The sequence below is a fragment of the Merops nubicus genome, unplaced genomic scaffold, assembly GCF_000691845.1.
Source record: "Merops nubicus isolate BGI_N331 unplaced genomic scaffold, ASM69184v1 scaffold7473, whole genome shotgun sequence".
NCBI lineage: Eukaryota > Metazoa > Chordata > Aves > Coraciiformes > Meropidae > Merops > Merops nubicus.
Window position 1 is genome coordinate 57287 of NW_008596833.1, and position 14649 is coordinate 71935.

The window sequence follows — 14649 nt, forward strand, 5'->3', positions numbered from 1 at the left end:
CTCTCTCCTCTCTCTTTTCTCTCTTTTCTCTCTTCTCTCTCCTCTCTCTTTTCTCTCTTCTCTCTCTTCTCTCTCTTCTCTTCCATCTTCTCTTCCACCTTCCCTTCCCTTCCCTTCCCTCCCCTTGTTCTTTTCTTGCCTTCTCTGCTTCCCACTCACTCTCCAGAAGCTGCTCTGGAGAAGCAGTGCCTGTCATTTGAGGCAGTTTGGATGCAAGTCAAAGCCTAAGGCCCCTGTTTCTCCTTCTGTATAATTGCCAAATTAATGAGTCCAATTGGGCTGCACCCTGCAGTAAACATAATAAAAGTCATAAAAAATAATGAACTGGATTATATGCTCACGCTGGATGTCGTGTTGCTCAGTGCCCACTTCCACATGTCTTGTTTTTCCCTAGTATTTTCTCCTTCTCTGTAAGAAATAAGATACCCTTATCAAGAGCTGCATTGACCTCGTGGGTTGAGAGATAAATTCGTGTCCTTGCTCTGCTACAGCAGAGGCTGCTGCTCATTTAGCAAGCCTGGTGGTTAGGTAATACACTTTGACACGTCTGGGTGATGCTATTCTATTCTTTCTCATAGGAAAAAGGAAAAAAAAAAGCCTAGAAAATGTGTTGGGGATGACATGTAAAGAGACAGAGCTCCAGCTGCTTTAACCCTCCCTTTGCTGGGGTGGAAGTGGTGTTATTTCTGCCCAGCAGGTCAACCTCTGGAGGCTACAGAGCCGTGCACGTGGGGACAGGGAGGGAAGGGAGGGAGGCAACAGGACAGCCCAGAAGGAGGCAAAGGATCAACATTATGGCAGAGAGAAATTCAGTGTGAAGGAACAAAGCACCAGCCTCCCTTCCCAGGCTGATCTATTTGCTTTTTCATCCACTGGACAGCTGATTAGAGTCCCTAGAGTAATCTACACACCCAGCCTCCCCCACAGATCCCCTCTCTCCCTCCCCCTTAGGAGCTTTGCCAAGACAAGGGAAGATTGTTCATTTTAAATGCTTCTTTTGCTGCTTACAGCCCGATCTTGTGAGATGCTAGAGCTGCTGAGCATCCTCCATCCATACCCATTTTAACCCAAGTTGGTAGCACTTAACATGCCCTAAGAGAAGGGAGACCTTTATTGTGGCATTTTGCTGCAAAGCTGCCCCCCCATCTTCAGGCTGGAGTGCAGCCCAGGCTGCCAGGGAATCTTCCAGGGTTGGTGTCACTGGAGGTAACCTGGCTGAGGAGAGGAGCCCAGCTGGACTCTGGAGACTCCAGACCACATTTCCAAGTTGAGAAACAGGAGAGAAGCTCCCTGTGCTCTGAGGATGGGCTGAGGGCACTGGGGTTGTTCAGCCTGGAGAAGAGAAGACTCCAGGGGGACCTCAGGGCTGCCTCCAGTACCTGAAGGAACCTCCAGGAAGGCTGGAGAGGGACTTGGCACAAGAGTGTCCAGTGACAGGAGAAGGGGAAACGGTTTAAACTGGAGGAGAGCAGGTTTAGACTGGACCTGAGGAAGAAGTTCTTCAGTCTGAGGGTGGCCAGACTCTGGACTAGGTTGCCCAGAGAGCTGTGGATGCCCCTCCCTGGGGGTGTTCAAGGCCAGATTGGATTGTCCTTGAGCAACGTGGTCTAGTTGAGAGGTGTCCCTGCCCATGGCAGGGGGTTGGATGAGATGATCCCTTCCAACCTCAGCCATCCCATGCTGCTTCTATGTTCTGGGACCTCTGCTTGTTAAGAGACCTCTAAACAAAGGGCCAACAAAACCATTAACAAAAATACAAACCCAAAAAGCCATCTTCTGACAGGGCAGACCTGCACTCAACCACACACACCTTCTGCAGGCCCTGTGACACACACTGAGCTCCAGGAGCCCACGTAGCCAAGCCTGAGACAACCTCACTCAGTGCTGAGCACAGACCCTTTCCCTGCAGGGAGCTGTTGCCCCAGCTCCCCAGGGGTTTGTGAGTCATTATGGTGTGTGTGAGACACATGAGCTAATTAGTATGTAATTTCCTTTCACACTCTAACCCTAGCTCCTTAACGACCCATTTAAAGGAGAGGCCCTTTCTCTTTACTGCTCCCTGTGCTCCTCCCTGGCTCACTTACAGCTGCCTATGAATATTTTAGGGAATGACAGTTTTCCAGCCCACTTTAATTGAGTGGGGGCCACTGGTTGACCAAATTGGGGGGGAATCTTTCTGTACTCTCATTTTTGCAGTCAGTAGAAGCAAATGATCATTTGCACAGCTCAGCAGCCTTCCAGTTGTGGGCTTTCTGCTGAGTGCCTTCAAGAGGCACTGAGATGACAGTTGGGTGATTCCTGGAGGCTGTGGGGAGTGCAGAGTGCTGGACACTGCTGAGGCCAAGCTTTGTTCTCAATCCCAAAGGTCTGGGCTTGAAATTAGTTTCCTAGCTGGTTCCATTCTCTGGTCTCTGCCCTCATCCCTCTGCCTGGGTCTGAATCCTTGCTGCAGGAGGTGAATCTACTGATGACTCCCTGCAGAGGTTTATTGCTTTGCTGGGAAGCTGATGGGTAGTAATCCTTTTGGCAGATGGCTCTCCTTGTCTGGAGAGGTTGTCTTCTTCCACTGAGCACTGCCAAAGCACGTGAGAGCCTTTTGCTCACCATATGGCTCACTGGGCTTCTCATGGTGGGGTTAGAGAGAGCCCTCTGGGGGCAAAAAACTCCAGCCTCTTACTGGAAGGACTTCCCATTGCTGAGATTTTCATGCTGAATTCTTCCCTACTGGAATACAGAATCATGGAATCATTAAGGTTGGAATAGACCCCTAAGGTCATCAAGTCCAACCATCACCCAGCACTACCATGACCATTAAACCGTGTTCCCAAGTGCCACATCTACATGTGTTTTGAACCCCTCCAGGGCTGGGGACTCCAGCACCTCCCTGAGCAGCCTGGGCCAAGGCCTCACTAGTCTTTCTGGAAATAAATTCTTCCTAATATCCAATTAAAACCTCCCCCAGCTCAACTTGAGCCCATTTCCTCTCAACCTATCACTATTAACCTGGGAGAAGGGACCAACCCCACCTCACTCCAACCTCCTTTCAGAGTTGTAGAGAGTGATAAGGTTTCCCCTGAGCCTCCTCTTCTCCAGGCTCAGCACCCCCAGGTCCCTCAGCCACTCCTCATAAGCCATGTTCCCCTCACCCTTTGGCAGCTTTGTTGCCCTGAGTGAATAAGGATGATTTCAGTGGAATCTTCCCTGGATTTAGGTTGGTGCAGCAATTCTTTGGCTCTATCTCTTGGCTGGCAGCAAAACCACCCCTGTCAGAGGTTCTACCTTCAGGTTTTGGGTGGTGTCCCCCAGTAGCATCCCTGTTCCCATGTTTTTTTCCTTTAGCCTGGTAAACTTCAAAGGGGATGCAAACAAAGTGCATTGAGATGGTGAAACAATAAGCCAAGCTAAACATTTGCTGATATGATTGATGTGAAATAACAGAGCAATTTCATTGTATGATGGAAGGAATGATGTTGGGCTGCCATGAGTGGAAAGCCTGAGTTGTTTTGCATGGTGTTGACACCTTCTGGTTCAGTCCTGAAGGTTCCTTTGTAGGTTGACTGGAGTTCAGTCATTATCTAGACACCTTCACTGGGACTAAGGAGTGGGACAGTCTCTGTCCTGCCTTCTATGTAGGAGTGGATTTCACTCACTGATGCCTTGGAGGTCCAGTGAAACCTACAGCTCACTTGGAAAAGATCCTGTGACTGTACTGTCAGCCCAACACCTTCAGCAGAGGAGCTCTCCAGGCTCTAGAACACCAACGGGGTTGAAATTGGGTGGGAAGGAGCTTAAATCCCTGTGTTAGCAGCACCTGCATGTTGTCCCAAGAAAAGGAGAGATGGAGGCAAACCAGGAATTTGTCCCCTGGCTCGTATGCTCTTTATCTCTGCTGGATGACTGGGTAGCTTGGCTCAGTCAGAAGAGTTACCATTGCTCCTGGTTCCTCCTTGTTGGTGACCCGTGCTGCCAGACCTACACTCTGTGGTCCTTCATTTGAGCAGTGGTCACTGAGTGAAACCTTGTTCTCTCTCCATTTTCCACTGACTAGGACCAATACTATCACCATCAAAACTTTCTTGTGTGTTTTCCAGTATTTTTTTCTAGCCAAGGGGGTTTGTAAGAAATACCACTCAGTATCCTAAACCATCTCTTTCTTTTCATCACATCAGGCTTGCCAAAAAATCCTGGTTTGGTAACTTCATCAACCTGGAGAAAGAAGAGCAGATTTTCGTGGTCATCAAGGACAAACCACTAAGCTCCATCAAGGCTGATATTGTCCACGCTTTCCTCTCGGTGAGTCTCCAGCTGCCTCCTGGGCTTACAGGGCAGGGTCTCTGCTCCTTCATCCTTCAATGGATGGATTTCATTTACATGGCCTCTTGATTCAAGCCTCCACTGGATTCTGGCTGAATTTCTGACTGGAAATAACACTGAGGTGGGGAGAGATTTCAACCTTCATGGGAAGGTCTCCAGGTGCTGGGAATATCCAGCACAGCCAGAGCACACTGCTGGTGCCCTGTCAGGACAGTGATTTGCTGCTTGGTCCAACCCTAGCAATGAAGAAAAAGTCAGCACAGGCAAGTTAAATTGAGAGATTTTTTTCAGCTCGAGGTAGTTGACAACTTAATTAGACTTTTTTTTTTTCAGTAGAATTAAGAGGAGACTTAATTTTTTATATCCTTTGTGGAGCTGATATTGTTTTCCACAAAACACAGCACTGCTTTTTAATCTCTGTGATGCTGCAATGAATTTCCTCAAAAAGAAAACCCAGCCATAATCTTTTTAGCACACAAGGAGCAAGTGGAGTGCAATAGGAAGCTGGGTTTATGTTGTGGCACAGTGTGCACCACTGCCTGTGTCGTGACCCTGGGGACAACCCCACGTGTGTGGGTTTGAGGTGTGGTGTTGAGCTGTGTACAAACCCTAGAAACCACCTTTTACAACCCTCTCCAGGTTTAAATCTGTTGTCACAGCCTGCCAAGTAAGTCTTTAAGGTCAGCTTCTCAAAGAACTCAGCTTCATTTTTCCTCCTAAATTAGGATTTCCAAATTAAGTGGGTGGTGTTTGTTGTTGTTGATGTTTTTTTTTTTAAATCTAGTCCTTTATGAAGCAATAACTGGAAGGAGAGTATGTTAAATTTTGGCAAGAACTGTGACTGGTAACTGCTTGGAAATTGGGCAGCTATGAAATTCTAGCACAGGTCTGAAAATACAGCTATTGGATGATACCAAAAAGCTGCTCATCCTTCTTCTAGATGCTTGCAGGAGTTGAGGTTTGGGTACCTTATTTGCAGGCATGCTTTCCCTGGGGGTATCCCAGGCACTTGTCCAAATATCTCCTCCATGTCCTGATATTTGATATCATAGAAGCATCAAAGAGTTGAGGCTGGAAAAGACTTCAGGAAGTCTCCTGCTCAAAACAGGATCATCAGTGAGATCAGACAGGGCTGCTCAGGTGTTTTTTTATATCTAGTCTTATATCACACTGACTTTTCTCTCTCCTTTAATAGTTTTCACTCAGCAAAAGGCTTTTCTCCAAAGCAGTAGATGAGTAGGAAAAGAGAAACTGAGTGTGTGATGCTGTGCAACGTGTGAATTTATAAGGATGCTGGGTGTTCAACCTTTGAGTTTGGGTCAGTCCTGGCAGGAGCAGTGTGTTCTTCTGCAGTGCCAAGCAACCTACACTCTTACTCACTTCACAAGAACACTCTCTACCTGACAAATTCCAGCCCAGAAGCAAACCCAGCAAACCTTATCCACTCTGGATAAACTGAGCTTTGCAGTCTGGTTCCCTTTGTGCTCTGGTTCTACTGTCTCCTTCTGCCAACCTGTTTCAGATCCCAAGCCTCAGTCACAGTGTCATCTCCCAGACAAGCTTCCGTGCAGAATACAAGTCCACAGGAGGTCCTGCTGTCTTCCAGAAGCCAGTGAAGTTCCAGGTGGACATAACATACACAGAAGGGGGAGAGGCACAGAAGGAGAACGGGATCTATTCTGTCACCTTCACACTCTTATCAGGTAACCATGGCAAAGGGTCTGCAAAGAGCTCTGCCAGGGGAAGGAGCAGGACTGCCTGGAGCTCAGGGGAAGACTCAGAGAGGGGCAAGGAGGACATCAGGAGCAGAAGTGGTGGTGATGGCAGTGCTGGGAGGGAAGGAGGTGCCCAAAGAGGTGAAGCTGCCACCACCACGCTCAGTGCTGAGGTGGCTGCTCTGTGCCTCAGATGTGAAGGATCTCCCCGTGCTCTCTCCATGCTTCATTCCAAGGTTTCAGTGTCTCTGCTGGGCACTGTGAGGCCACTAGTTTCTCCTGCCAGAAACACCCTTTTCTTCTGGGTGGCCACATGGCCCCCCAGGGGTGCAACCAAACCAACCAACCCCAACTTTTCTATCTCTATCCTTCCTCCTGTGAAGCCCAGCACACCACAGTCCCTGTTAATGTTGGGATGTTTGGATACACTGCTGGGGGGACTCTTGGGGACGAGATGAAGGGAAGGTGCTCGTGATCCTTCCCCTCCAGCCTGGGTTGTGTGAAGACTGGGCTCCTCCTCTCACAGCCCTTTGTGCCTCTTCTCTCCTCGCAGGTCCAAGCCGTCGTTTTAAGAGGGTAGTAGAAACCATTCAGGCACAGTTGTTAAGCACACATGACCAGCCTTCAGTGCAGCAGTTATCAGGTAAGTCCTTCCTCCTGTCGAGCACCTTGCTTCAGCAGGGACAGGCAGGTCAAGAGCCTCTGGGTAGCAGGAGGCTGAGGGAGGCTGTCCCTCTGATGACAGCAAGAAAGGAGCTCCGTCCAGACAGAGCAGAACTCCCCCACCCATCTGCTCCTCCCTCTCTCATTCCCACTCCAGTGCTCCCAGCTCATTCCCCAGTTGAACAGCTTCTGCCCTCCTCCCACCCAAAGAGCCATTTGCCCACTTCTCCATCAAAAGCTGCAGCATCAGTAGATCTTCCAGATTTTCTCCAGCTCTAAAATCTCCTAGAATGAGGGACAGGCTCTAGAAGGTACCTGATTTTCAAACCCTTCAGCCTGATTTGGTTCCTACAGAAGCTGGCCTCATCCCACCATTGCATAGCATGTGTTCACTCTGAACACTACTGACTACACACACATATCAAAAAAAAAAAAGTCAAGGTTGACTCTTCTGTCCTTTAAAAGGACAGAACAAAGAAGGTGAAAATTGAAAACTCAAGGAAATTTAGCTAGAGAATGCTTCAAGGAAAGGAAAATGGGGAGAAGCAGGAAGATTGTGCCATGTCTGGATACAGGGAAGAAACAGGAGCCAGGCAGAGAGCAGAGGCTGCAGGAAGAAGACAAAGAGGCAGGAGGAGTGGGAAGAATTTTCCCATTGTATGCTGATGAAAAGGTAGTAACTAAATATCACACTTAAGAGCCAGTGCTTGTCCTTTGTGTGGCCAAGCCAAGCCAAAAGTGGGGGGATGAAGCTGGCATTGGGTCCTGCAGTTAAATCCCAGGTGTCCTTGGCTCACTGCACACGTGGGTTCCATCCCCCTGCTCTAACAGTGGGGCCTGAACAGCCAGAGAGAAAATATCTCCATCTAGAAGGGGTCCTACCTGACAGAGAAGTATGCTCAGGGGAGGAAATATTATTTCCCACTTTGCTTTTGCCCCCCAGCACTGCCTGACCTTCTCCACGCTGGGTTGCAGTGGTGCCCAGCACCACAGGGGCTGTTCTGTTAGGAACCAGGAGTGGTGAGGATGCTGGAGCTGTGGTTGACTCAGGGTTTGGTTGTCTGGACTTTGAAAATTGAATCAAACTCAAGGAAGCAACCAGAATTTTCTGCCAGCTCTTTCCTCTTGGGAAATGCTGGGGCCAAGTGGGAGGGAGGGGGTTAGATAGAAATGCATCCTCGAAGTCTAGTTAATGTGAGCTTGTGTCAACAATGTTCAAGCATTCCTTGTTTCTTAGGGAAAGAAATGTGCCCTTTCTGATGAGGAAAAAAACCTATTTAAAAAGTAAATAACATCTCTCTTAACTTCTTCAGCCTAGTGCTAGAGACTGAGGTGGTCTAGGAAAGACTTGGACCCTGTTGCACACAGGATATCTCCTCAAGAAAGGGACAGGAATCAAACCCCTTCATCAGACTAAGGCTGAGGGAGATGTTGAGGGCAAAGTGTGCTGGGAGAGATGTATCTCACTCATGGTTTGCTCTGGTTCTGGAATGGAGAAATCATATTGTAGACACAGAATCTCCTTCTACTGCCTAAAGCTATGTGAGGGCATGTCGTTCTGGCAGAGATAACCCCTCTGATCTTTGAAGCCAGAGCACAAGGAATAACTCTAGATGGAGTAAAACCAAAATGAATGGTCTCTTGAAACTTAAAAATGAGCAGGGAGTTATCCAGGAGAGCTCCCAGGGTGTCCTGTAGCCTATCACCCAGCCTGGTCAGGAGCATGCAAGCCTCTTGAAAAAGAAGTCACTCAGCCTGAAGAAGTCAGGTTGGAGCAGGGTACAAGGAAAAGAGGAAAGGAAAGGGAGCAAAAGGGATTGTTGCCAAGAGGAGACAAACTGCACATCCAAGTAGGGAGGTCCTGTGGTTCACATCCCCAGCCTGTGAGAGGGTAAGGAGAGGTCAAGGGATAAAGGGACAGCAGGAGCTCCCGTTGGGCACCTTGCTTAGCCAGGCAGCTGTGGTTGGGAAGATGTGTGCAAGAGCTTCCTAGAAACTGCCATGGAATTGCTCAGCATTTCTCACCAGAAACGTGGCAAAGTCTTCTCCATTTCTCTTCTTCTCCCACGTTCCCAGCCTGGAACACCTCACAGGCATGGTGGTGGCTGGGCTCCTGCTCAGGGTCGTGGCTTGAGGGCAAGCTGTAGGCAGCCCCCTGCTGCAGCAGGGTGAGCTGCTGGCTCTCCTGCATGGCCCTGGGGCTGCTGGTGGCCCTGAGCAGCAGAACTGGCCCAGCCCTGGAGACATTCCCAGCTCCTCACGCACAGCCCTCTGTGCAGTTCTCTCCCTCGCCTTCTAGTTCAGATGCTGCTCCAGGGGGGTGGTGAAAACCATCTGGGAAAGGTGCACACACGTGAAGAGAGCCCTGCAGGAGGGGAGGGGTCAGAGAACACAGCACAGAGCAGGCCAGCAGGACCTGACAAGCGTGTGGCACCCAGAGCCACTCCCTCCTGCCACCCCCTCAGCCGGCTCGCCTGGGTTTCAGATCACCCCTTCTCATCTCCTCCAGCTCACAACGCTCTCTGTTGGATGTCGTGTTGCCCATGCATCTCTCTGTGTGTGTGTGTGTGAGCCTGACACCTCCCTGGCTTAGGCAGGTGTGTTTCTGTGTCACACTTGAGCACCTTGCAGTCTCCCTCCCCGTGGGTGTCCCTCTGGTCACGTCCCTTTTTGACTCGAAGACTGGCTGTGTTGTTTCTCCTGGCATGCTCTGAAGCAGGAAAATAGCTCCCTTCCCTTACCTGAAGGTGTCAATGAATGACATCTATCCCAAAAGCTAATGTAATGCTTCTAAAATCCACTGTCCAGTCAGCCAAATTTAGTGCAACGTGTCACCCTTCTGCCTTCACGTATTGGGACATGAAATCCTCTGTGGTGTAACTGCTGAGGCACTACCAGGTCTACAGACTCATGACTTGCATAGAACAAGTAGATAGGGATTGATTGGTCCTTTTTTCTTCCCAATGAATGAAACCAGAGGCCCTCATATGAAAGCAGTGGAAGCCATGTACCAAAAGAATACTGGAAGGTCTTTGTGTGCTGTAGGACCTGTGGAACTCCTCGCTGGAGGAGGTTCTGAATGTGAGGAGCCTGCAGGTGCTCGTCTTCTCCTGAGGGCTCCTTCCTCACAGGGAGGCTGGACAACTCCCTGGAAGAGAAATCTTCTTGAGGGTTGCCAAACAGAAACCACAGCAGGCTCAGGAAGCCTCTGGCCTGGAGGTGGGGAGTGAGGCAGTGGTAGGAGGACATGCTCTGGACACTTGACCTGCTGTAGGACTCGTGTGTGTCTGTGTGTGGCTGCTGAGGGAGGCAGCACTGGATGGCTTTGGACCTCAGTCTGAACCAGGGTGGCCATCCCTGTGTTCTTGTCACTGGCATCACAGAACCCATCAAGCCCAGCCAGGCCATGGAAGGACAAGTCCCTGTTGCATCAAGAGTGAGTGTCCCTGTCCAGGAGAGCAGCTGGCCCTGCCTCCCACCCACCTACAGCTCCAGCCAGGAGCCACACACTCAGAACCCCTCCCTAGGCAACCCCTGGGCAGGCCAGTCCTTTGGTGGGGTAGAAGGATCTCTCTCCATGAAAGAGAAAATCTCAGCTTTGTGCCTTTGTTTCAGCCCAATACTCTCCCCATTAAATCATCATCTGTTTTCCTCTAATGCCTTTGCACAAAAGAGCCATAGAAACAGCTGGTGAACAGAGACATGCAGAAGCCATCTGTGGTCCTTCACAGGGTAGCAATTTTTATTTCTCTAATATTTCCTTGCTTCTTTGGGCTTTGGTTTTAAACGTGGGGTGCTGCATATTCTTTATCCCCCTCCCGTTTCCCCCACGTTCTGGGCAATTTGCAATACTGAAATAGCCTTTATAAAGCCTTTGTAATAGGTTTGCTGCTTTTATTTATGGTATTTAGTGGCATCTCAAAGTGGAGAGCACCTCAGTGGCACTGCTGGAACATTAAGCAAGGGTTTGGAGAGCACATCCAGCTTCAGAACAGGGCAGGGCAGGTTCTTGCTCTTGGTGTGTATCTTCTGCACGTGCACCCAGGGCTCTCTTGCTGTGCTGGTGGACATCTCAAAACCCAAAAAAACGTGTGACTCTCAAAACTTTACTGATCTGTGAACTCTGGGGGTTCACCTTGATGGCTCAGGAGAGCTGTAGGTTGGCTATTAGCTGCCAAAAAAAACCAACTAAGACACTTAGTTGCCAAATGTGTGAAGGATTTGCTCATCAAGGGAATAAAGAGCAAATTAAAGGCTTTGCAAGGTGAACTTCCAGCTGCAGACTCCAGCTCCAGCTTGGAGGTGGACCTCAAGGGATTTTTATCTGGGGCTCATCCAGGTCCCAAATTTATCTTGTTTCCTGCATCCTTGTGTGATCTTTGATGTCTTCCTGCTCTTGTAGTGTCCAGGGCAATCACTTCATCTTGCTGTCATGGTTCCCCCCTAGCAAAGCTGCCATGTAGTGCCTGGTTGGATGGGCAGAGCACTGGTGGTTTTGCTAAACAGCTTCACTGTTATTCCTGAACAGCCTTCAGAAAAAAAAATGCACTGAGCAGTCCTCAAATGAAGCATGTGGAAAAAAAGCCCAAGTTCTCCTGAGTTTTGATAGGAGAAGAGTGAATTTCCAATAAGCTCCCCAGCTCTGGGGAATTCCAATCTAAATGGTAATTGCCTTGGAGCAGAGGAACTGGTGGCTCCCTTGACATCATCTCCCTTAATGGGAATGTTTACTGGGGACTGTGAGCATCTGGCAGGAGGTGCTCAGTGCTTTTTGGGATCTAGCCCTGGATGTGGAGATCTCAGAGGAGCAGCTGTTTGGGTGAGATTTCCTGGGCTGGGATCAGCCTCAGTCTCAGAGGTACCAGCAGCATTCACAAAGCAGGCAGCTTGATTGTGAAATTTATGTAGGATGGCAACACAGAAATGAAGGAAAAAGGAAAATCAGGGAAGAAACTTCAGCAGAACACAGGGAATTTATTAATGGATTCAGAGCTTGTGTGGCCTTTGGAAGGAAGGTCTTGTTTTAACCACAGCATTTGCCATCTGCTAATGAACTGAGCTGGGTGTCATTTATGAAAGAGTCTTGGTCAAATCCAAGGTTTTGGTCAAAGTGTGAGTGAGCTTTATCATCAGAAGGATTGAGATCTGACACTGCCACTGTGCTTTCATTAAAAAAAATCAAAGAGCACCCATTAAAAACTCAGTTACATGACCCATCAATGCTTCTCAGACAGCTGAAGGCCTTCAGACCATGGCTTGGGTCACCTCACACAGCACCTGGGTCCCCCAGTCACCAGCTTGTGGATCATTACCCAGGAGCAGAAGCTGACTGCCAAGAATAGAAAGCTTTCTAATTAGAATGAAAATTCTACTTTAAAAATGATAAACCCCTGTATCACCTAGAGTATTTACTAAAGCAGATGTTGCAATGGGATGGAAATGAAAGGAGCATTAGAGTCATTATTCTAATAGAGAAGCTGAAAGCACATGAACTCTGTCAAGCCTCCAAGTGATGTGCTTTGAGCTGCTCTTTCTGACGTGCTCACGTTTGCTGTGCTGTAGGAATGGGGGAAAATCCACCTGATTTTATCTTGGAAAGACACTCAAATGAAATTCCTGTGCAGTTCTGGGGCCTGGCCATGGCAATAGAGAGAAAGTAAATGAGAGTTGTACCTAGAAGGTCTAAGAAAGACAAATTAGAGGTTTTGTTAATGTTCCTTTGATATTTTTCCATGGTCTTATATTTCCAAAAAGGGGTTTGGGGGTTTCCCTGTCCATCAAAACGTGCAAGTTGAGGTTTTTTAGGAACAAAATGGGATCCAGAGCCCTATACAGATGTCATGCAGTCAAAGAGCCCATGTTACAATCCTTTTTTTCCTGTTGGAGATTTATCAGTTTGGGTTCTAATCACACGACTCACCTACAAAGATCAGTCACAGCATTAGCTTTAAATGAAGTGTTACAAAGAGGTGGGACTCAGAAACAATCTTTTGGTTGTATTTGAGACTTCCTTTGCTCTTCCTTGTTTTTCCAAAGCACAAGTTCTGCCAGTGATGGGGTGAATGCTCTGAGCTCTACCACGAGGTGTAGTTTGACTCAGAAAGGGCTGGGCAGGAACCACTAGAAGGCACCAGACAACAAACTTCTCCAAATTATTGAAGAAAAACAAGTGATACAGACTCATGACTGTGACTTCTGGTCGCTGGCTCAGTCAGCAGCTGTAGGCACTTCTTAAACCTCTTCAGGCATCTGCAGGGAGAAATGGATTTGGGGAGCAGAATCCACCTTTGCTCAGTCAGCCTAGCCAAAGAATTTCAAAGGCAGATCAACTCCTCGTTCCAGCCTCTCCTTGTTCCAGTTCTTCAACCCCCTCTTCTCCTTCACCTCCTTCCTTTCCCCTCTTTCTCTTTCTCTCTCTTTCTGAGAGACCTCCCACGGGTATCATCTCCCACTGACCTCTGCCAGCCCACCTCTCACCTGGGGGATGGAGAGCATGTGAGTGCTGCTGAGATGCTCTGAGCAGTGTCACTGGACCAAGAACCTCCCTGCTCCACGCTCTCCCAGATGACCTGGGCACCACAGGCCTGGCTGCATCACCAAACTTAGATGTCCATGCTCTTCTAGCATGGGTTCAGCTTACCTGAGCACGTCCAGCACCCCTGCCCTCTTTTTTGGGACGACTTTTCTCAGTGTTTAAGGGGAGGAGTGCTGAGGAATTGTCTGTCCCTCTCCCCTGCAGACTTTTCAGCAGACAGGGAGCAGTGAGGGGATCTCAGTGTGTGTTTCCAAGAAGCCTGTTTCTTGAACACCCAAGTGTTTGTGGAGAGGCCAGGCAAGAGGCTGGGCTGAGTGCTTTAACTGGCAGCCACTTGCTCAGCTCCACTGGCACTCATGGGCACAGTGATTTTGACCCCAAGTGCAAAGGGGATCCTGGCTGCCAGCAGCAGGTCCCATGTGGACGTGTCCAGCTGGGCTGGTCCTCCCTGCTTTGGAGCTGATATGTGGAGCTCCTTCTGCTTGTCACACCTCAGCACGAAGCACTCAGAGGCTGTGGCAGGAGGAGCTGTACACAACGTGGGCAGTAATGACCAAGGGCCAGATTCTGCCACCTTTCCAGAAGGAATTTCGTTGCCTGTGAACAGTGATGGTGAAGGCAAGAGGAGTAAGAGACTACAGATGAATGAGAGTTATGTTGAGAACTTGGGCATTATCCTTTGGGGTCTAAAAACCTGCAGAGCTGGCCAGGTGAAGCAGTGGCTTGGAGGCTTTTCGTTGGCTCACGTGGTGGCAGAATATTTCCCACATCTCACCAGTGCTGGTAGAGGGGGAGCAGCAGCACTGAGGCAGTGCCAGCTCTCAGGCAGAGGGCCAGGGCTGCACTGGCCTGACGTGGGTGGCAGAATTTGGCCCTGGGTGGTGTAAAGACCAAGCTGTGTTAATGTTTCCTGCTTCAGGTAATGATGTGCTGAGTTACTACTTTATGCACAGAGGTATGGAAACCTTTTTTTTATGTTTTTCCCTCCCTCCCTCCTCTTTCCGTTCTATGATCTAGACACCACTAACTGTATGGAGTTGATGACTGGCAGACTTTCCAAATGTGGTAAGAACTTCCTTCCCTTCTGCCTTTTCTCCTTCCCCAGCCCCTGCTCAGCAACATACCGATGCGCCGTCCTGCCCCTTCCCCTCTCCCCTCCCCTCTCCCTGCTCTCCCCACGCTCTTCTCCAGACTGCCCACCCTCTGACAGCCCATTCTGTCTTCTGCTGGCCTGGTGGGCACCAGCACCTCCCCCTGACTCTGCTCCCCCCCATCCCTGCCCAGTTGCACAGGCTCCACGACAGCTTTCCCCTTCATGGCACAGGCGTGTGGCGTTGCACTCGAGACCCCCTCCCTCACTCTAACCCAGGCCAGTGTTTTGCCTTTTCTTTCCTGGTTTATTTTTCCCCCCCCCCCCTTCTT

The 14649-nt window shown here is 49.3% G+C and overlaps 1 protein-coding gene across 1 annotated transcript in view; it reads left to right on the forward strand.

The window, feature by feature from the left end:
* The window catches only part of LOC103769313 (serine/threonine-protein kinase BRSK2), a gene marked incomplete at its 5' end in the record, with an annotated part of 77857 nt that overhangs the window by 52362 nt on the left and 10846 nt on the right, over nt 1–14649 (forward strand). Inside the window, 3 exons of the mRNA XM_008936499.1 lie at nt 4170–4293; nt 5837–6017; nt 6583–6672. Of these exons, the coding sequence (XP_008934747.1) occupies nt 4170–4293; nt 5837–6017; nt 6583–6672 (395 nt within the window). The remainder of the gene's footprint in view (nt 1–4169; nt 4294–5836; nt 6018–6582; nt 6673–14649) is intronic.